At 38.4% G+C, this 22,855-nt stretch overlaps 1 protein-coding gene across 1 annotated transcript in view; it reads right to left on the bottom strand.

The window, feature by feature from the left end:
- Positions 1-22,855, bottom strand: part of LOC102741359 (phosphatidylcholine translocator ABCB4-like) — a 51,586-nt gene that overhangs the window by 24,200 nt on the left and 4,531 nt on the right. Inside the window, exons 4-12 of the mRNA XM_081799701.1 lie at positions 19,116-19,266; positions 13,216-13,273; positions 11,407-11,598; positions 10,137-10,308; positions 8,946-9,070; positions 6,307-6,478; positions 3,908-4,021; positions 2,712-2,822; positions 2,367-2,492 (exon numbers count right to left, since the gene is read on the bottom strand). Of these exons, the coding sequence (XP_081655827.1) occupies positions 2,367-2,492; positions 2,712-2,822; positions 3,908-4,021; positions 6,307-6,478; positions 8,946-9,070; positions 10,137-10,308; positions 11,407-11,598; positions 13,216-13,273; positions 19,116-19,266 (1,221 nt within the window). The remainder of the gene's footprint in view (positions 1-2,366; positions 2,493-2,711; positions 2,823-3,907; positions 4,022-6,306; positions 6,479-8,945; positions 9,071-10,136; positions 10,309-11,406; positions 11,599-13,215; positions 13,274-19,115; positions 19,267-22,855) is intronic.

Genomic DNA, 22,855 nt, shown 5'->3' with positions numbered 1-22,855 from the left:
CTGTACAATGACAGGTGTATGTTGGGTATTTATTATTTGCTGGATAAAGGTTGAATAAACAACACTCTAAAAAGAGTTTAGTAATTTATAGTGTCAACAAAAATAAATAAATGTATCTGCTTTTTGGCAGTTTACTAGGTCTGGGTCTCATAATTTTAATTTGCTTTTTTCTAATTAATAAGTGCAAACTGGTACCTTACATTTGCTTTGTTTTGTAAATATTTAAAGATTTTATTTATTTATTTGAGAGAGAAAGAATGAGACAGAGAGAGAGCATGAGAGGCGGGGAGTGTCAGAGGGAGAAGCAGACTCCCCGCTGAGCAGGGGGCCCGACGCGGGACTCGATCCTGGGACTCCAGGATCATCACCTGAGCCAAAGGCAGGCACTTAACCAACTGAGCCACCCAGGCACCCCTGTTTCGTAAATATTTATAAATGAGGCTGAACATTTCTTGAAAATTTTTACAGATGCATTTTTTTTTTAAAGATTTTATTTATTTGAGAGAGAGAGACCGCGAGAGAGGGAACACAAGCAGGGGGAGTGGGAGAGGGAGAAGCAGGCTTCCCGCTGAGCAGGGAGCCCGATGCGGGCCTCGATCCCAGGACCCTGGGATCTTGACCTGAGCCGAAGGCAGATGCTTAACGACTGAGCCACCCAGGCGCCCCCTACAGAAGCATATTTATTCTCAAAAGATTTTCATGTTCATATCCTATTATGGATTCATATTAATTTCTCAAATATTAAATATAATAGTTTTTCCTATATATCATAAATCATATTTCTATTTATTGCTTTCTTTTATTTTAGCTTTACTATGTTTAATTAAAGAGGAGTTCAAGGAAAAATTAAATAAATGAACTGTACCACTGAACATTTCTTTTAATATTTTAGTAAGAAAATTGCTAAATCATGATGTGAACAGTGAATATCTGAGTTATAGAATTTCTAAAGACTTTTTTCCCTGTTGACATGTATATTTTAAAAATATGTATTACTCCAATAATTATTTTATTTTATTTTTTCATTTTTAAAATTTTTCATAATTTCATAATTTTAATTTTTTTAACTGGACTCTACGCCCAATATGGGGCTTGAACGCATGACCCCAAAATCAAGAGTCACATGTTCCACTGGCTGAGTCAGCCAGGCACTCCTACTCCAATAATAATTTTAAAAATAAGATATTTTCAAAGGCATATTCTTAAAGGTTAGTATTTTACTAGGGTCTTTTTTAAAAATAAAAATGTTTACACTTGAACCAAACTACAGTTTGCTTTAATAAATGGGGATAGGATTGTGTTCCCCCCAATAATATCAGATTTTTCCAAAATGTGTATTTTATGAAGTTAATTAAATAAGTAATTCATGTACCCTAGAACTCTGTATTCATTCCTGTAATCTCTGTTCAATCTCAAAGCCTTTTAGTGTTGTTTGGTTTTTTTTGAAACTTGTAATCTTCTGTTTTCATAATTGTTGAATTGTAATATATTTTAGTATCAGGTAAACTCAGTGTCCTGAAGTTGGTACAACTGAGGAAATCTGAATATATACTATGGGCTGGTATTGTATTAAAATTAAATTTACTGATTTTGATCATTATTTTGTGGTTAGGTAAGAGAATGTCCTTCTTAGAAAATATATTCTGCAGTATGTAAGGGTCAAGGGACATGATGTCCCTAACTTAGTCTCAAAGGTTCAGGAAAAAAATATGCCTTTGTGTGTGTGTATGTGTGTGTGTGTACATGTGTGCATGTGTGTTTATTATATATATGGAGAGAGAGAAGGAAGACAATAAAGTAAATGGGTCAACATATAAACAATTAGTAAATCTGGGTGAAGACTATATGTGTTTCCTGCTTGCAACTTTTCTTTAAGTTTCAATCTATAAGAAAGTTTTAAAAAAAATTTTATTTATTTATTTTTAGGTAGACTGCATGCCAAGCGTGGAGCCCATTTAAGAAAACTCAACTGTCTTTGATGAATTTAATTACTGTCCTGAGATTTCTTGTGACCTTGATTATCAGGTTCTCAAAAATTGCTATGTGGAATATTTTCGACCAAGCCCAATAATTTCTTGAAAATAACAGTCTCAGTGGTCTGGATGACTGTTTTCCAGTTGAGTTAGTGAGTTATGAAATGCTTAGTTAGAACAGAAGAGAGTGTTGTCTAGCCTCTTTGGCTTTTATCATCTTGAATATTTTTTAAACCCGTCCAAGTGTTTGAATACATTATCTAGATGCATTGCAATTCTATAGCCTTTTTACCAAAATTGGATTCCCATGCAAATTTGCTACTGAAAAAACAATTTCGAAGGGCTAATGGGTACCCAGCTGGCCACTTTGAGAACTTGGTTCTTCCTACTTACCCTACCCTCATCAGGGTCATAGAGCCTCTGCATCAGCTGCACTGTTGTGCTCTTCCCACAGCCGCTGTTCCCAACCAGCGCCACCGTCTGCCCACTCTCAACCTTCAGGTTGAGGCCCTTCAGGATCTGTGAGGGAAAGGAGAGAAGAAGAACACACTTCACAACAAAATCCTAAAAGGGGACTAATTTGATTCAGTTTCAATTGTGAAAAAAGTATCACATAAGGGAATAAAAACCCAAAAGGAAAAAGCATATAAATATCAAAACAGTAGCAACTTTAGGTTCTTTATGATGATTAAACAATCAATCTGAGTTAGGAATTCTTATAAATATCACTTACAGTACCTTGATATTAGCTCGAGCTGGATAAGAAAAGTGAACATCATTGAACTCCAAATTCCCTTTGATGCTGTCAGGTTTGTGTCCTCTCTCTGAAAAACTGTCAATTTTAGGATTCTAAATAAAACAAAATTCAATGACTATTCCATCATAGAACAAATAACTGCACTTTTAAGGAATATGATTTAGCAAATTACAAAAAGAGGACTTGGAATGGTACAACTTTCTTCCCATGAGACAGAACCTACTCGTAGATTTGTGTATGTGTGTGTGTGTGTGTGTTTGTGTGTAAGGAAATATTCCTTTGCAGAAAACAGATGTTTTCTGAAAAGTACATAGGAATATATTAATTTCATTTCTTATAATATCTCCCTTTAAGTTTTTGGCATATCCCCATACATTTTCTAAATGGTCAGATATGCATGCTTCTACAAGTGTGATAACAAGACATATTAGAATTGATATAGCCAGGTATTTCAGCATTTAGTGAAAATTAGTATTCCTAAACAGCAAATGAAATGGATTTGGGTTGTGAAGACTGAACAATTGGTTAGGGCCAAGTTATTTAGGAGCAATGGAAACTGTAAATATATTCAGAGGCTGAGCAATTTTCTCCTGACTTAGGTCAATGAAACAGGAGGATCTGCTTGGATTACATGACCACATTTCAGGTACCTACTTTGCATTTTATCTGTGTAAATGCAGTGACATGCTTCAACATGTGAAAACTATATTCTTTATTTCACTGCATTCATTCAGTATGGTTGATTCAAAGTCATATGAACCATGCAGTGATTTTTTTCTTCGAAGGGGGCAACGTGCAGCAAAATATACTGTCAATATGGATCCCACCAATAATTTTTCCACCTACTCGTTCTGTCTATAGAAATCATAATATTCCTAGCCTCGCTACAACATGGAAGAGCAAAGGAGAAAAACTCAGAAGACCAAACATCTTTGCTCTGCACTCTAATAATAACACAATGGTGCAGATGTACTTTTCCAAAATGAGATCAGTGTTATTATATTATTTCAAGATGAACTTTTAGAAATATTAATAAGAGGCACTTTGTTTCACTCATTACTACGAAGAGGTCCCTTATTTTCACATTATTAATTTTCACATGATTTTTAACCTAAAGCCAGAGTTAAGTATGCAAGCCTCAAATAATTTTTTGACATGGAAATAATAAATGACTCACACTATCAATGATGTTGAAGATCACACAGGCTGCTCCTCTTGCATTGGCAAAAGCATCAATGCATGGAGCAGCTTGTCCAACACTGAAGGCTCCAACCAGGATTGAAAAAAAGACCTGAGCAAAAGAACATGAGGAACAGTTATAACCCCCTTCTGCTGCCCATTATTATCTCAAATATGACTCTTTGAAACACGTACTACACTAAGGATTAAGTTTAGGTTTATCCTTTAAATCTTTTTTTTTTTTTAGCAAAAGGGCAAAGTTTATAAGGTTAATATAGGATTTCATTGCACAATTGGCTTCTTCAATCTCAAAAATACTTCTTTGTCTAGCTTGCCGAACTATCTGTTCCTCTCCTGAACTTAAAAGGGTCAGAAAGGTTTTTCAGACCTATTTCCTTGACTCTGAAGCCAAGGGCCACTAAAACGAAACATTTCCCATCAGTATTGTTATTCAGATTGTTATGACTTTCTCTACCTATGTGTGGAATTACACAGAATATTCAAGATGAAACACAGATTTGGGGCCTACAGAATTTCCTTAAAAAAATAGCTTTTTACATACATATTTTGATAAGATTTTTAATATAAAAAGTAACAGTTCACACATTATAAATCACTAAATCACACCTGTGTGCACTGATTAATAATTCCTTTACACAATTATTCTATTCTATGGCAAACAGAAATTAACACATTTCCCTTTACTATAGAAAAACCAAGAATATAAGCTTCAGGAATGCATATGATTAGTAAAACTTAACTGAGGAAAACATAAATGTAGAGAAATTACTCCTTTCTCTCTGGGCATGATGAAACTTCTACATATAGCTTGACTTTTCTCTGAAGACAGTTACAGTAACACTTCACATACCCAGAATTCAAATATCCCACAAATATCTATCCACTGTCTGCAATACAGATAAGAACCAGTAAGGAAGCAAAAAAAAGTCTCTACCAAAGTAGATGTTATAAAGTTCATGCACCAGGGCTCTTTCCCTTTACACAGAGGGTGTGGATGGGCTCTGTGCATTGTGGGTCCCCACTCTCCAGCCCTGGGGGGGAGATGTTACTGTCCACGTGGTACAAATGCAAAGACTGGGCCAGAGAGAGGAGTGAGGATTTTCTCTCTCTTCTTTACAAAATTTTGCAAGTGAGGAAATGAAGAAGGTGGAGAACTTCCAAGTTGACCACCAGAAAGGAGGCCAATATGAGAAAAAATCAACCCCCCAGAAAAAGAAAAGGAAAAAAAAATCTACTCCACAATTATAAAAGCTCATCCAGCAAGCAGCCCTCAACACCTAATGGAATCTGAAGATACCATTCTGGAAAACATTTCAAAATAATTAATTTTCATAATGGTCTTCATGTGTCACCAAAGAGCCAAATTGGGGTCATCAGTATCCTCTCTTTAGAAACACAGAGAAGTGTAAGTTTTAAAAGATTGCTCTTTGAATGGTTACATGTTGTTTTGATCATCACTGACACATAAAGCTGGTCACAAAATATTGCTGGTTTATAAAAAAGGTTATAGGGGTGACTGGTAGCTCAGTCAGTTAAGCAGCAGACTTTTGATTTCAGCTCAGTTCACGATCTTGGGGTCCTGGGATCAAGCCCCATGGCAGGCTCTGCACTTAGCAGGGAGTGTGCTTGAGGATTCTCTCCCTCTCCCTTTCCTTCCCCTTGCCCCTCCCCATGCTTGTGCGCTCTTTCTCTTTCTCTAATATAAATAAGTAAATCTTTTTAAAAAGTGGTTATAAAAAGATACACATAATACAATCCCAGTTTTGAAAGAAAAAAACATATATATAATGATCTGGGAGATCTATACCAAAACTTATCATTAAGTATATATGGATTATTAGATTCTAAGTAATTTGTAATTTTAAAAATTCTGTACTCTAATCCTTTGTGTAACTAGTAGATATTATTTTCAGAATCATAAAATAAACCTATGTTCATTCTGAAAAACAGAATAATTTTCCATCTTATATTTTGGGTAGCTGATGTTTTATATTATGTAACTTAGCATCCTGCATACTATGACCTGTCTATAATAATGTTTACTTTTTTATATAACGAAAACTCAATGGCAGAAAGAGGATGCCTCCAATCCATATTTGTTCATTCATAAATTCATTCAATTTTTACTTCCTTTTATATGATGTATAGCTTCTCAAGTGGTCTAACTACATGCTACTTTTTTGCCCCCAGCTCATAATTGTGCCTTGTGTATTCTAGAAGGCGAGCTCTTCCCACAGGACAGAGCAAAGGTTCACCAAAAGAGAAAAGCCTATAATCAGGCTCATTCTTCGAAAATGAGGAGTATGAAAGAAAACACAAGGTAGATGGATAAACAATATTTTTGGTTTCTTCGTAAATATTAGGAAAACTACTTACGGTCATTGCATTTCCAATAGTATATTCTTTTGCTAGAATCAAAGTGGATCCATACCAGAAGGCCAGGGCATATGACGCATATATTAACAGGAAGGCGATGCCCATGGAAATGTTTGCTGAAATAGCTTTTTTAATTCCAATCTTTTTGGCATTTTCTAGATGTTTCTCATACCTACCAGAAAATGAGGGGAAAACGTAACAAGAAAACAATCCATAATCAGAGCCAGGTTCAACTCCCGTATAGTTGGAGGTTTAAGGAACAATGCCAACACAGTAAGAAACCCTGCTGAAACCCAACTTCCTGGGAATTGAGCCAATTCAGGATCAGCCAGGACTAGAACCCATCTGAGCCTTCTCTTTACTGGCCTGGACTCGTCTCCCTTGGTCCCTTCCAGTCTAACCAGGGTTCCTGTAGCTGTTCTAGGATTGAACGTCTCCTGGGATACGGAAGAGCTTCGCCATCACCTTCCCGGCCAGCATCACGAGCCAAAGTTTGGGAGGGAGAAGAGAAACCAAGTCAAAGGAGAATGGCACTAAAACGTAAATACGCTGCGGGATGCTTACAATTGATTCTTTACACAGCTCAATTTCTCTTCTCTAGAGAAAAGAAAAACCTTCCTCTATTGCCCCTTTGGGTGAGGAACTGGAATTTTACACATTCTTGTACTTAAACTTGGGCCTTTGCTTTTTTTTGTTTTGCTTTGTTTTGTGCTTTTTGGTCAGGCTGATCTTCCACTGTCAAGCCAGGGCACAAGGTTCTAAAGTGGTCACTACATACAATTTTTCTAGACTTTAGTTACATTATCTGTAAAATGGAGTTAATAATGCCTACCTTGCAAGATAATTCTGATACTAAAAGATAATTACAGAGAGTGGTTACCACAGGGCTGGCAAACACCTGGCAAAACCTGGTGATTTCTATTCCTCTCATTATTCCTATTGTTGTTTTAGAATTTAACCTCCTCCTGAAGAGTGCTCATTCTATCACATTTTTGAGTAACAATTAAAATTCCTATTACTGGCTTCTAGGAGTCGATACAAAGGTACAAATGTCTATAATGGGTCTGTTAAATTACAATTTCTGTTTACATCAGTTTAAATTAAATCTACTTTTCCACGCTAGGTACAGAAAGTGTGTATTTAATTTTGGCTTCCTAAAATTAGGAAAAAAACACAAGACATATAAAATGAGACTGTGGGGGGTAATATCATATAAAATAGTGTTTCTAATAAAAACAGATTCTTTTTTTTTTTTTTAGTTTAACCAAATGAGATGTTGAGGATTCATTAGTTTTTTAAAAAAATGCAGTTGCCACCAAAAAGTTTGTGTGTCTAATTACTTGAAGCAGCCTACTTTTCAGTGAGCTCTCCTTGCTTTCCTTCTGCAGAGCTGCATCCCTGGGGAGCCTCCAGCCCTGTGATTGGTCTTGTGTGGCTGGGCCCCAAGGCCCAGGGCGATTCAGGTCAGCCCCCATGTGACACCAGGCTCCGGGGACAGTGGAGGACACGCTGTAATGACCTGCGCTGAGGCGGCTTGCTTACTGCAGCTAACGGAGCGGTACTGATTACACGCCCATCCAGAGGTCCCAGGGAGGGTTAGGCTGCTGTGTGTGGGCTACTGGATACAGGAAGCAGCAGTGAGAAACAGGAAGAGATCAGAGAACCAGGAACATGGCGCTTTTGAAGAGGGCCCACAGAATGGAAAAATAGGGAACGAAAATGGAGGGACTAGGGGGCAACTTGGCTTCAAAGGCGGGAGAATTTCCAGAGAATTTCTCTTGCAAAAAGTTTTGGGTACCAGAAGTCCCACGGAACGGCAAGACTTGATGCAGAATCATACTTTGTATTAGGGCATGTTATTTAGAGAACACTTGTTGGGGACATTAAAGAAAAACAGACTAGCCTTTATCCGTGGGCTTTGTTCTGGCATTTTGGTTTTTACCTATCAGGTTCCTGTAGAGCAGGGCTATGTGGCCTGGGATCCATGGTCAAGGAATTCGAATGTGGAAACAATTATATAATTATTTTCACTAACCTGTATCTGAAATGTAGCATTTCCTTGGATTATCAGCATAGGCAATAAACCACCGCAGAATTAGCAGGAACTATGGCTTTGTTGCCAGTAGAGATCACGGATCATTTTTATATCACGGATCATTTTTATATCATGTTACACTTGAAACAAATATCTTGAAGTATCTTTTACCTGCATTTCTACCTCAGAGTTATAATAGTTACTGAACCCATAGTTTGCTCTTATTATTTAATACGCTAACAACAAAGGCAGGTATTTACTGTATCACAATTTAAAAATATTTTGAAAACTGTACTTCACTATAATTGGTTTCCTTCGTAATCCTCTGTATTTTGTCTTAGGCATTTAAAATTACTATTCTAAGGAGGGAGTCCGTAGGCTTCATCAGACTGCCGAAGGAGTCCGTGGAACTTAAAAAGGGTAAGAACCCTGCTTTAGGGGTTGACATTCAACTCCAGACATCAGCAAAGTGTCCCTATATTTTGTGGGGGAGGGGTTAATATTAAGAAAAAGAAAGTAGTAAACACAACACACACCACAAAAGAGTGAGCAACAAAATGCAAAAGAGGGTTCTTTGAACTAGTGGACAAAGAACATTCCTGACCTCTCCAGCTCTTTGTTCTGGCCTCCAAACGCTATCACCGTCCTGATGGCCCCCAGAGCCTCTTCGGCCACTGCGCCCGCTTTGGCATATGCAGCTAGTTCTTTGTCACTAAATGCTGAGAGTATCTGGACAGAGGAGACACATCCGTGACTTTCGTATGGGGAGAAAATTTAAAAGGCAGTCTGGTCAACTCTTCAACTTGCTTTTTCTTCCCAAACCCTATCCCTTCCCAGCCACTGACATCATGAAGTAAACAACAGCCCGTGTACCAGATCCAGTGGATCCTTTCACCCTCTACAAAGGCTAGATCTGATCTACCCTGGTGGTATGCTCCCAAGAGTAGTCAGGAACAGAAAATCCACATATAATTCTCTACATAGCATCTTGAGGATTAATGTCAAGTTCCACACCTACCATGTTTTCTTCTCTGCTAATTGCAAAATAAACTAAACTAAAACCTTACTCCTTTGGAAAGTCACTATTCTTTCCTTTATTGTATCACGATTTTAATTACTATGAAAACAATACTTCCAGATCTGCTCATGGGCATTCTGCTTAATAATAAGACAGCTAAACAAGATGTTGCAGGAGACAGGTAAAGGAATAATCAAAATAAAAGAGATATGAGTAATTCACTAAGCAAATCATCAACCTCCAGAAGAGCAAAATTGTCAGTAAAACTTCTCAACTCTGCAGTGTTGTCTGAAGTAGAACAGGTTATATACATATTTATTTATTTATTTATTTATTTATTTATTTATTTATTTATTTTAGGGCAAGGCCAAATTGGCAGAGTGCCACTTAATTGTCACATGTAACAATTAAAAATGAATAAAACAAATCCAAACTTTATTTTTTCTTATATTCATGCAATGGTTTGGAAGAATGTTATGTTTTAAAACTGTTTCCTTAAATAGGGACATAACCATTTAAGTGGTTTAAACTACTATGCCAGCAGATTTACCCAAACAAATAATAGCAGTGCAAAAAATCTGTGAGGTAAAAACTGACATTTTAAATCATATTAAAAATGGATTTCTTTATTACAGCATTAACAACATGCTTTTAAATGTGGTTTCAACTGACATGTCACACAGATCTGGACAGCGACAAGAACCAGAACCCTGCATGTTAAAAATAACTCTTGCACGTGTGGGCTAACCCACAGGAAAATGCCCCCGATTCACACACCTTTGCCCAGACAGCTGCGGAGAGTCCCAGGATAGGGCTGATGGCCATTATCACAAGGGTGAGCTTCCATCCTCTAACAAACCCTACTATGAATCCTGCAAAAAACGTGGCTACTGCTTGAAAGAACATTCCAACCTTGTCACCAATTCCTTCACTGATTTTGGAGATGTCACTAAAAAAGATCACACCTAAGTGGTTACGGGCAGGAGGTCTTCAATCAGAGGGCCGAAGCAGACATTGGACAAACACATAGACAGGTAAATCTCGTTTACACTACTGCAAGCCTCGTTCACAGTTAGCCTCTTGAATGGGATTTTTCCCCACCTAAATATTGTACAAAGGAAGAAATTCAGGTTCAGTTCATGCCTCTAAGAAGTTCATATCATTAAAGTTGATGCTATTAAATTAGTTAATCCTAATCGAGAAGCATTAGCATTCTGAACATCTGAGTCCAATTGTTTAAAAGCAGGAGTTAGGAAGGGCATTGCAACAGTAATAGGGAAGGGCTACTTGCTTCTACCCTCGGCCCTACTCTCAACCCACTTTCTTCTCAAAATAGCAACCAGTGTGATCCTTTGAAAATGGAAGTCTGAACGTGTTACTCCTCAGATCAAAACTCCCAGTGGCTGCCCATTTCACTATGAGTCAAAGCTGAAGTCCTTAGTGAGGCCAGCCAGGTCCTAAATGCCTTGACCTGCCCTGATTTTTTAACTTCATTTATTTAGGACTCTTTTGCTGGGAACTCCAGTAAGACAAAGTTTGTCATCTATCTCCCCCTCCTGGAAAGTAAGCAACAAGAGGACAGAGATCTTTGTCTTGTTCACTGGTATATCATAAATATCTAGAAGAGTACGTGGCATATAATAGGACCTCAAATATCTGTCGAATAAGTGAAGAGCCAACAATTACGAAGACAAGTCTTGCTGTGACTTCACGCACACATATACTCATTCATTCAACTATCTTAATTGAACGGATAACATCTGTCAGGCCCTGTAGCAAGCTCCACGGAGAGATAAATAAATGTAAGATGTGAGCTCAGTCTTCAAATTAACCTATTAAATCACTGAGAAGAACAAACTAACAGATAAGGAAAATGCATGGGAGCACAGAACGTAAATGCTAGAAATGGCTGTCGGATGATCTAGTCCCCATTCGTCTCAAACGTTTCATCTAGTAATTTTTTTAATTTAAAGTCTAACCATGACACATTTTCACATAGTTAGTGGTTCATTTTGTTATGAAAGTGTGACATAAACAATACACTTACTCGGTTAACCGTGTATTGAGTTCCGTGGTGTCGCTGACATCAAACCAGCCTATTTCTTGTCGTAGAATAGCGTGAAAAAACTCTTGCCTGATTTTCCTGATTTGTCGGCCGGCTGCCAAAGTCCAAAATGAAACTTGTATATAGGCAGCAACAAGAACTCCAGCACCTAACCCTGAGTAATAGTATGCATACCTGGAAAATAATTATAAAGTTTCTTTTAAATACTCTTCTTTATTCATCTCTTTCAGGAAAAATCTTCAAAATTGGGAGTTAAGTTTACTGAAATCATATAGATTGTGTAGGACATTGTAACAAAGACACATTAACATTTTTTCTCTTCTCTTTCTTAAACTAGAAGAGGATGATGGCAAATCTATTCACTTGAATTACCAGAAAACAGATACATTTTGTGGTTAAGTGCAAAAAATAATGGTGTTAATGAATCATCTTAAAACTGATACTGACAATTTGTAGATATGGTGTGATTCTTCTTTCATAATTAAGATTCTAGACTTGCATATCTTATTGTATTGAAAAACGTCACTACTATTCACATATGGAATAAACAGATCGACCATGTGAAATGGTACTTAGTGTTAAGTTTTCTCATATTGTTCACAGCAAGACCCCCCAACCCCCGCCAAAAAACACAAAAACAAAAACCCTCTTGCTCTTTGGCAGAATTCAGAAATATTTTTTAATAGTATGCTAAAAACATCATAAATTCAAACTAACTTTGAGGGAAGTCTTAACTAAATTAGAGGAAAGTTAGTATCTTTAAAAAGAACAAATTTGGGGTGCCTGGGTGGCTCAGTCAGTTAAGCGTCTGCCTTCGGCTCAGGTCATGATCACAGGGTCCTGGGATCGAGCCCCGCATCGGGCTCCCTGTTCAGCAGGGAGTCTGCTTCTCCCTCTCCCTCTGCCCTCTGCCCTGCTCGTGCTCAAATAAATAGAATTAAAAAAAAAAAAAACATATTCAGTTTTGATACTTTCAAAGATACTTTTTATATAATTTTACAAACTGTTTCCAGATAGAAGCCTTTCAGGCCTGCAGTAACATACAGATGGAGCTCATTTAAATCAGCAACATTAATTGATAAGTAAACATACAAACATTATGTCACAGACTTTTGAGATTTCTATTAAGGCTGAAGGAAGGGAAAACGCCATAAAAGACATTATTGGATCAACCGACAAACTTGGAATACAGATGGTGGATTAGATCAAAGTACTCTATCAATATTAGATTTACTGGAGTTGATAATCGTGCTATGGTTATGAAGAGAGTATCCTATGCTTAGGAACCACACTGAAGTATTTATGAGTAAGGAGCCATGATGATGTATGCAAGTTACTTCAGATGGTGGAGGTCGGGGGGTGGGTATAAATGATAATAATAATTCAGGGGTGCCTGGGTGGCTCGGTCAGTTAAGTTGTTGACTCTTGATTTCAGCTCAGGTCATGAGCTCAGGGTCCTGGAATGGGGCCCGACGTCAGGCTCCACTCTCAGCAGGGAGTCTGCTTGAGATTCTCTCTCCCCTCTGCCCCTACCTGGCTCATGTTCTCTCTCTCTCTGTCTCCCTCTAAAATAAATAAATAAATCTTAAAAAAAATGATAACAATAGGTCAAAGAATATAATAAAAAGTAAAGAGTATACAGAGACTCTGTATATTCTTAAAATTCTCTGAAAGTTTGCAATTATCCTCAAATAAAACACTTTTAAAAGTATATCATAAATATTTATATATAAATGTACATATTTATATATATAATACCTACATATATATATGTATGCATTAGCCAATTACCTAGTCATTTCTTCTTCCAGAATTCTGCCTGGATTTAGCATTGACAATGAAAAATTCACTAAATAAAAACAAAACAAAACAAAAATAAGACATTTTTGAAAGGTTGAACTATTAATAGATGTTACTAGGTTTTAAAAACCTTTTTTTTCTTTTCAACCTCAGTGAATTCTTTTCACTTTGCTCAAATAAAGAGTCCAAGGATTTAGGTGCAGGACATCTAGGGCCCAGATAGGGAAAGACAGCCCTCCTAGGTTCACCCCTGATCCTGGAGGTCTCAGGCCTTTAGCAAAAAGGGCTTCCTAAGGCAGCAGAGAGGAGCTGATGGAGGGCATGCAGGGCATATAGAAGGCAGAGGAGGAAAAGGAAATGGTCTCAAGAGAAAATACAGGATTTAAGGGGCATATTTTCTTAGTGGCTAAAAGCACTTTACAGGTAATTGTTTCTGTTAGTTTTATTTTAATACATGTGTGTTTTCTCTTGCATGCTTCCTTTTGACATAAGAACTACAAAGGCTGAATTACATGCATTGTAAAGGAGGGAAATTAGAGACAAGGAAGATTAAGTGAGTCGTGTAAAGATGAGACTGTGGATCACTGGGAACTGGTCATCATCCTGCATTCCACATCCTGTTTGCTGGCAAAACTGTTTTCTGGTATTTTTAAAGTGCTATTAATTGGAAGGAAATACATTGTCTATTAATTTGAACTAATTTGATAAAAATGCCTATGTGCCATTCCTGTTTTAGTAATAGCCAGCATGTATTGAGCCTTTATTATCTGCCAGGCTCTGTTCTGAACACTCTACATGTATTAATTCATTTAATTTTCACCACAACCCTATGAGGTAGGACTGTTTTGTGAATCCCCATCTCACAGATGAGGAAATTGAGGCACAGAGTGATAAAGTAACTTATCCAAAGTCACACAGTTAGCAAGCAGGCTGAGAGTCCTCACTATACACATAGCTCCTAACTTTATACTATACTGATTGTTTCATGTGGTAATGACTTATTTTCACTTTTTAAAAAACACAAAGTGAGGGGCACCTGGGTGGCTTAGTTGGTTAAGTGTCTGCCTTCAGCTCAGGTCATGATCCTGGGGTCCTGGGAACGAGCCCCGCGTTGGGCAACCCACACAGTGGGGAGTCTGCTTCTCCCTCTCCCTTTGCCCCTCCCCCCTGACTCGTGCACTTGAGCTCTCTCTCTCTCTCTCAAATAAATAAATGAAATCCTTTAAAAAATTTTTAAAAACTACAAAATGAAAAGGTATAAAAGAAACAGACTATGTCAAAATAATAGGACAAAATATTGCCACAGCTTTGTTGAGAAAACATACCAGAGTAGGTATTTCCCATTTACCATGATGCAAGGACAGAAACTAGTCTTTGTTTACTTATCATGTATAAATAACCCAGTAGTCATGTTTTCTGGTATCTTCCTCATCTTCTTCCAAAAGGGGCTAAGGTCAAAATGTATTTAAACTCAAACTACTGTCAGGATCAATTACCAGGCATGCTTCCCTGACTATGGCATAATTTCTCCCTCAAAACTGTAACTTCTACTGATGTTCAGAGTAAAGTGTTTCCTCTTGTTAATCTAGCTCTCCATCAGCTATCAGATCTGGGAGGAATTAGACCCTATTTTACTTCTGTTCTTATCAGTTCAGTTGTGTGTACTCAGTTCCTCTATGAGTTCTTAAATATGGCAACTTGGAGATGCTCAATTGGAACTGTATTTGGAATCACAGGCAGACAAGCTACTTAAAACTTGGTAATGGTGGAAATCATTGTTCAAACCTTGGGAAAACCCTACATATATGTGTACAGGGTTAATTTTTCCCCAGAACTTAAAAATCATGTAGAATCTTAAATGAATTTTACTCTCCTCCAAATGCCTACCTCAAATGTTTACATTCTCTCAGTGAGGATATTATAACTCAGACTGATTCTCCCTCCTAGGAAATAAAAAACTATGGGCATTCATAATTTGAAATGCTCCTTTTTCAGAGTCCAAGCCAAGAATGGCAATCTAGGCCTGGGTTAATAACCCTAGGAGCTCCTAGGAGAGTTTCTGCTGCCCGAGGACTAAGGTAAGGCAGATGTGTGTTGATGTATTCCCAGAAAAGCCATGGGATTCTAGATCTGGAATTCTAGACCAGGAAATCTTATGGGACTCTAGATCTGAAATTCTAGGTCAGAAAAAATCTCATGGGATTCTAGATCTGGAATTCTAGACCAGGAAATCTCATGTGACTCTAGACCTGGGATTCTAGGTGGAATCTAGAAATCTCTGGAAATCTCACAGGATTCTAGATCTAGACATCTCATGGGGCTCTAGATCTGGAATTCTAGATCTGGGAATCGAATGGGACTCTAGATTTGAAAGGGCCTCGGCCTGGTCTTCTCAGATGCTACCTGTTATACCTCAGTTTCATAAACAATCTCCAAGTCAACTGGTTCAGGGGTTCTCAATGTTATGTGCCTGTTAGACTGACATGGAAGAGCTTGAAAAATATACAGTTGCCCAGGCTCCATGCAAGAACAGTTCAATCAGAACCTCAGGCTGAGTCTAGAGCACTAAAAAAGTATCCTCATTTGATGCTAATGTGCTGGGATGGAGAACTCTCACTCTGTTCTGCCTGAATGCCTCCCAGAACAAGGAAATGGAGAATTCTTGAAGCTGCCCATTTATTTTAGAGAGCTCCCATAAAGTTCATTCATTTTATGGATGAAGAAACAGAATTTTAGAGTGGTCATTTCATTTCCAAGTTTTCACAGTGAGTTTTCCCCAATATTTACTGATCATTTACTATCTTCCAGCGCTTTACATAAATCATCTCATTTAATTCTATCAGTAAGTCTATGATCACCTTTCAAAGATGAGCATAGTAAGAATGACAAGGTTAAGTAACTTGCCCAAGTCAAACAGCTGGTAAGTGAAGGGTCTAAATAACTGCACATCTTAAGGATTACCTAGCGAGACATTACACAGAGAGTCCTGTCATGTTTAAGTCTCAAGTCAATGTCTGCCTTCCTCAATTCTGCCTAGAACTTCTCTTATCATACGGAAATATTCAGCACAAAACAAAGTGTTGGTGCATGTACACAGGCAGTACATACAGTTAGTTAAGGTAACTGGGGTCTCCAATATGCCTTTTCCTCTCAACCACGCAGCAATGCAAAGGCATGCAGGGTGTACTGATTTCTCTACAGAATTTTCTAGATCATTACAGTCACATAGACCTGACATAAAATATATCAAGTTCCTAATACTCTGCATAAAAAATGTCTCCTCTGACTCTGTCCTTGAGGTTTTGGATGCAGAATGTGCATAGTTTCTGCACAGCTGAGTCATCGTGAGGGAACAAACCTGGTCACTGAGCTTTATTCTGTTGACACGATGTGCTCCCTTCACAATCGTTCACTGTCAAACCCTCCTGTAATTTAAACCTTGTTTTCTTTTAACATTCCCTGCCTATTTGACTCCCATTAAGTCCAACTGTCCAAGAGTCCAACAATTCTAAAGAATAGACTTTTTAAAAAAGATTTTTATTTATTTATTTGAGAGAGATAGAGAGAGAGCACAGCAGAGGGAGAAGCAGGCTCCCCACAGAGCAGGGAGCCCGATGCGGGACTCGATCCCAGGACCCTGCGATCATGACCTGAGCCGAAGGCAGATGCTTAACTGACTGAGCCACTCAGGTGTCCCAAAAGTGCCTTTTTAAAAAGATTTGTATTTATTTATTTGAGAGAGAGAGAGAGAACAAGATGGGAGAGGGAGAGGGAGAGGGACAAGCAGATTCCGTGCTGAGTGCGGAGACTGATGCAGGGCTGCTGGTTTGATGGTCACAGAGTTTCAGTTTTACAAGATGAAAAAATTCTGGAGATTGATTGTACAACAGTGTGAATATACTTAACACTACCAAACTGTATACTTAAAAATGGTTAAGATGGTAAATTTTGTTATGTATTTTATCTTGACTAAGTTTTTTTTTTTAAATGAAGTTAAAATAATGCCACACATTTCGCACAGATGAGTTAGTGTTTGGACCAATTTTATCAGTCCTGTTTTTGTTTTCATTAACACCAGACTACTTCCACAACTTTCTTATTTGGAACAGTTTCTTTGTTTTTTCACTTGTTTGTAATTATGCAAGCAAATAGCTTTGAAGCTGGGCATGGCAGACGGTGCCATGTGCTGTGCCCAGGGCCAAATTCAAGGTCTCTCCGGGGAATGGCATGAACCAGTCACTTAAAAACCTGTGACTGCTGGGGTGATAAACTCCCCAGAGTTGCCAGCTTACTTTCTATAGCTTCCAGATGAAACGCCTGTTGCTCTTCTATAGCCACATTTGTGATTAGGCTTATAGGCTGTCATAGAGAATTTGCGATGGGAAGTCCCTCAAATGTTATTAATTTCCAAAGTCCACTCTTTAGTAGTTTGTAAAGATAATATTGTCATTCCTCTTTGGAGAAAGTGAAATCTTTAAATTTCAGACTCAGTCTAAATCCAGAGAGCTTGCTGGTATGTTGAGAGTTCTAGGGTTTAGCAAAAATCATGGAAGTTGAGAGAAGATCAGGTACTTAGCTGTACTTAGCCTTAGCAGAGCTCACTTGCTCATCTCATAGAGATGATGTTTATTTAAGTTTATTCTTTAGGGGCACCTGGGTGGCTCAGTTGGTTAAGTGTCTGCCTTCGGCTCAGGTCATGATCCCAGAGTCCCCTCTGCGATCCCAGCCTCTCTCTCTAGCTGCTGCTTCCCCTGCTTGTGCGCTCTCTCTCTCGCTCACTGACAAATAAATAAAATCTTTAATAAAAAAAATAAAAATAAAAAGGCACTTTTACTAGATTTCTAAAAGATATTAATGTTTATGTAAACAGATCCTATTGTATAAATCAAGCAATCCTATTCTCTTAGGTAATAACACTTAAGCTCTGCAGTGCTAACCAAATACATAGTTCTGAATCAGCAAACACTGAGAACTCCTTCCTGATCTGAATGACAGAGTCCACTTTTTCTCAGGGATCTTTGCTATGTAAGCTGCCTTTCCTTTATCAGTTGCTTTTCCCCTTATATTCCACCATCTGTGTGCTAATAAAGCTTCACTCAATCTTCTCCAGCCTAGTGCCCCCAAAATCTCTTGGGAAGAACTGAGCCATCAGGCTTGGTAGAAAGCATCAAGATTTCACTTTCACTGTTGAATCTGGCTACTATGAAAATAACTCTGTCCACTGGAACCTGACTCCAGGGCTGTTGCCACAGTCCCTCTTACAGATGACATTAACTTATGGGACTCCTTTGACTCTTCAGTAATCACATTCCTCTGTGTGAGTTTCGAAACACATCATTCTCACGTTGAAACCATTCACTCTTTAGTGAAGTGTTAGATCAAGTTCCAGTCAACCTGGTTGATCCACAAATTAGAGACAGAAGATGGAGAGAATTTTTACAAAAAGCGTGCGGGGAGAGAAAAGAAAAAGAAAACCAGCAACAGATTTACAAGCTGAGTATAGCTAAGAAGTAGGGCCATACTAACTGAAGTATTTTGAAATGTGTCCGTAATCACCAAAGGGATGGACATTGCATAGATATATTCAGATTATAGTTCCACTGTCCTCAAGTAGAGGGATTTCCCTGCTTTATTTAGATGCAAAGCTTTCTGTACATTCCCTTACTCTGTATTAAAAGTCAAACAGGAGAGATCTAGTTGTTGAAATTTAAATGAGGATTCAAGGAATTTTCTGAGAATTTTATAACTTCTTCAGTGATATCTGGAGTCAGTCAGAAGTGCAAACCATTAAACAAGTTGATGAGAAAGAGCAAAATCAACTTCTGATCTTTCATCCAGTTAAAGGAGTACAATGTATGTTTGTTTGTTTTTTTAAATACACAAATGCTTACCTGGAAAGGAGAAGTTTCCTGCAGTATCAACAAATTTGTCGGTCATTTGTCCAAATACTATCATCATGAGGGGGAGACCTGATCCGTGAGCTATGGCCATGATGGTGCCCAGGGACATCAATAATTTATCCTGCCAGTCAGAATATCGAAACTAAAAAATAAAAAGAAAGGAAATAAAAGAATACGTTATAGAAAAGAATTTTTCTTTCCCCACAACTAGATGTTCTTTGGATTTTTATTTAAGGTCAGTACTTAAAAAAAAAAAAGATTGATTGATTGATTGACTGATTGCTTTTAAAGAGCGAGAGAGCGTGCGAGAGTGAGTGGGGGTGGGGGAGCAGGGCAGAGGGAGAGTGAGAGAATCCTTAAGCAGATTCCCCACTGAGTGCAGAGCCCCGCAGGAGCCCGTTATGGGGCTCGATCCCAGGACCCTGAGATCATGACCTGAGCCAAAACCAAGAGTCAGACACTTCACCAACTGAGCCACCCAGGCGCCTCTAAGGTCAATACTTTTATTTAAGGTCAGTACTTTATCTAAGGTCAGTAGTTGCAGATAAATGTAATAGGGAAGAAGAAGAGTTCCATCCAAATTCTTGTCAGATTAATTTTATGATTCTTTATTTTATATCCTGTGAAGAAATAATCTGATTCTGTTTCATCAGTATCTTCTTTGGTTGAATGATTACAATATAATCGGAAGGGATAAAAGTTTAGTTCCATTAAGAAATGTGGTTTGATCTTCCAGAGTTCCTTATGTAGTGAGTTAAAAACAGCTAGGAGTAAACACTAAGTACACATACATGCACACACACAGCACATCCTTTAAAACAATATTCAAAATATTTCAGAGAGAGAATTACAAATAGGGAGAAAACAGATCTCCTGAGTCTTACGGATAAGTTCTCTTTAAGAGGTTTCAGTTAGCTTTTTAAAAGGCAGCTCAGAAGTGAAATGAGAAAACATTAGGGAGTGCCTACATGTGTATTTTAGGAGACGATGCTCCCTGCAGAATCTGGAATGATACGGGAGAATTTGCTGAAGAATTGGGGGGTACAGATGAAGTAGGGGTGTTCAGGCTGAGAAGAGCAAGGTGCCTAGAAACTGCATGCAGTGCTCAGGGAACTCCCTGCAGGGGAAATCCTAGAGTGCACAGTGTGGGAACTGACGTTAGAAAGAGGTAGGGGCCCCACCAACCATCCTAGACTTAGTACTATCACTGTACAGTGTACTTAGTACTATCACTTAGAAGGCGGACACCAGTTGTTACAGTGACATGTACAATGCCCGAGAACTTACCAGCCAAACAATGTCATAGTACTTCAAAGACTTTGTCCCTCGCTGTCTTTTTAGCCCTCTCTCATTTCTCACGTTTTCTTCCCGTTTTTGACTGATTATTCTATGGCTTTCTCTGTTGTCTTCTCTCTTCCTCTGCCTTCTAGATTACATCTATCTTCTCTTATATTTCCATCTCTATATCTTTCCCTCTGTCCCTTTTTATTTTTTTTAATTTTAATTTTTTTTTTTTAAGATTTTATTTATTTATTTGACAGAGAGAGACACAGCAAGAGAGGGAACACAAGCAGGGGGAGTGGGAGAGGGAGAAGCAGGCTTCCCGTGGAGCAGGGATCCCGATGCGGGGCTTGATCCCAGGACGCTGGGATCATGACCTGAGCTGAAGGCACACGCTTAATGACTTTAAAGATTTTTTATTTATTTGAGAGAGAGAGAGGGAGCATGAGCTGGGGGGAGGAGGGGCAGACGGAGAGGGAGAAGCAGACTCCCTGCTGAGCAGGGAGCCCGATGCAGGGCTCCATCCCAGGACACTGAGATCATGACCTGAGCCGAAGGCAGATGCTTAATCAACTGAGTCACCCAGGCGTCCCTGTCCTCTCTTTTTAATCTTTTCCCTCTACCCATTTCCCTCACCCCACCCCATTTTGGGGATGAGATGCAGTCACTAGGAGAATGAGTGATGAGTCAGGCTTAGCAGAAGTGTGGTCTTTGAGAGCTGAAGCTGAGTCAAACAGGGTCAACAGGCCAGGGCAGTCTGAGGTCAGACACACTTGGTGGGGAGGAGGGGTGTGCAAACTGTTCTCACAGAGTTCCAGAAGTTCAGTATAGGGAGGCCAAATTCCATCATCAAACATGCAGGGCAAACACAAACACAAGGGTCAGAAGCCAGGTGGAGCCTGGAGCAGAACAAGGGGAGCAGGTATAGTCAAGAGCAAATGGAGAAGTATCCTGAAAATCGCTAGAAAAGGGACTAGTGTTTCCAAGGTTCATTTTAGTGGCTCTGAGGGAAGGGACATAGAGCACTGGGGTCTACTGGCCACAGTTACAAGCACAGGATCAGGTTATCGTGTCATGTTCTCTTTAGTGAGCATTTACATAAAATTGAGGATCATTTTAAATGCTTTTCATGCTACTTAAATAAAATTTCACTGTCTCTAAGCAAATAAAATTTCACTGTCTCTAAGCTTAAATTTAAAATTATAAACATTTCACAGCAACAGCACAGTTTCCTAAGCAAACTTAGATTCAAGTGATTTTCAACCAAACAATGAATTTCTAATTCTTGTTAGAAATGGTATTGTCCTGAACCTCTTTCAGGACAAAAAAAATCTATTCAGAGGCAGAAAAGATATTTCAATTTAATTTAAATTTTAACGTTTAGGTTCAAATTAAATGCACTAAGTTTCTACCTCAAGTTTTGTGGTGTTTTATTTGCTGAAGGAGGCAGATCTAAAACATGTACATTAAAACTAGATCTAGTTTTACAAACTATTTATTCTCTAAAGCACTACAACAATAAGGGAGAAGAGAATGAATAAGGGCTTTGTAGCGACATGAGAAATGTGCACCAATGTTTGAGACAGAGGATGTTTTGGTGTCTTTTCATCCATTTATTTACTAAGCTGGAGATTTCAGCTGACATGCCACTTAATACCAACTTCTTTGTTATGGAATACAAGCTGTCATAGTCTGAAACCCATCATACTTACTCAAAGCAGGCAAACACTTTCTTGGCCCGCCTCTCTGAGACATATTACAAATGAAAAACAGATTAGGCTTCTTCCAAAACATGTTGGCTTGATTGTGCCAGCAGAAAAGCACTGACAATTGTGTTAAACATAATCAGAATCTCTAGTAGTTACTCCATATGTAATCAATTGTCTTGGAAGTCAAATGTGAAATAGATTTCTTACTTATTTCTAAATTTCTGTAGTTAACAATCGCTTTCTTTATATGCAAGCTTATTTTTTTATTTTTTTTTATTTTTTTTTATTCTTATGTTAATCCCCATACATTACATCATTAGTTCTAGATGAAGTGTTCCATGATTCATTGTTTGTGCATAACACCCAGTGCTCCATGCAGAACGTGCCCTCTTTAATACCCACCACCAGGCTAACCCATCCTCCCAACCACTTCCCCTCTAGAACCCTGTTTGTTTTTCAGAGTACATCGTCTCTCATGGTTCGTCCACCCCTCCGATTTACCCCGCTTCATTCTTCCCCTCCCGCTACCTTCTTCTTCTTCTTTTTTTTTCTTAACATATATTGCATTATTTGTTTCAGAGGTACAGATCTGAGATTCAACAGTCTTGCACAATTCACAGCGCTTACCAGAGCACATACCCTCCCCAGTGTCTATCACCCAGTCACCCCATCCCTCCCACCCCACCCCCCTCTAGAAACCTCAGTTGGTTTCTCAGAGTCCATAGTCTCTCATGATTCATC

The sequence above is a fragment of the Leptonychotes weddellii genome, chromosome 12 (genome assembly GCF_054177405.1).
Source record: "Leptonychotes weddellii isolate Sample4059 chromosome 12, ASM5417740v2, whole genome shotgun sequence".
NCBI lineage: Eukaryota > Metazoa > Chordata > Mammalia > Carnivora > Phocidae > Leptonychotes > Leptonychotes weddellii.
Note: the sequence above shows the minus strand (reverse complement) of the source record. Positions and strands in the feature narration are given on the sequence as shown.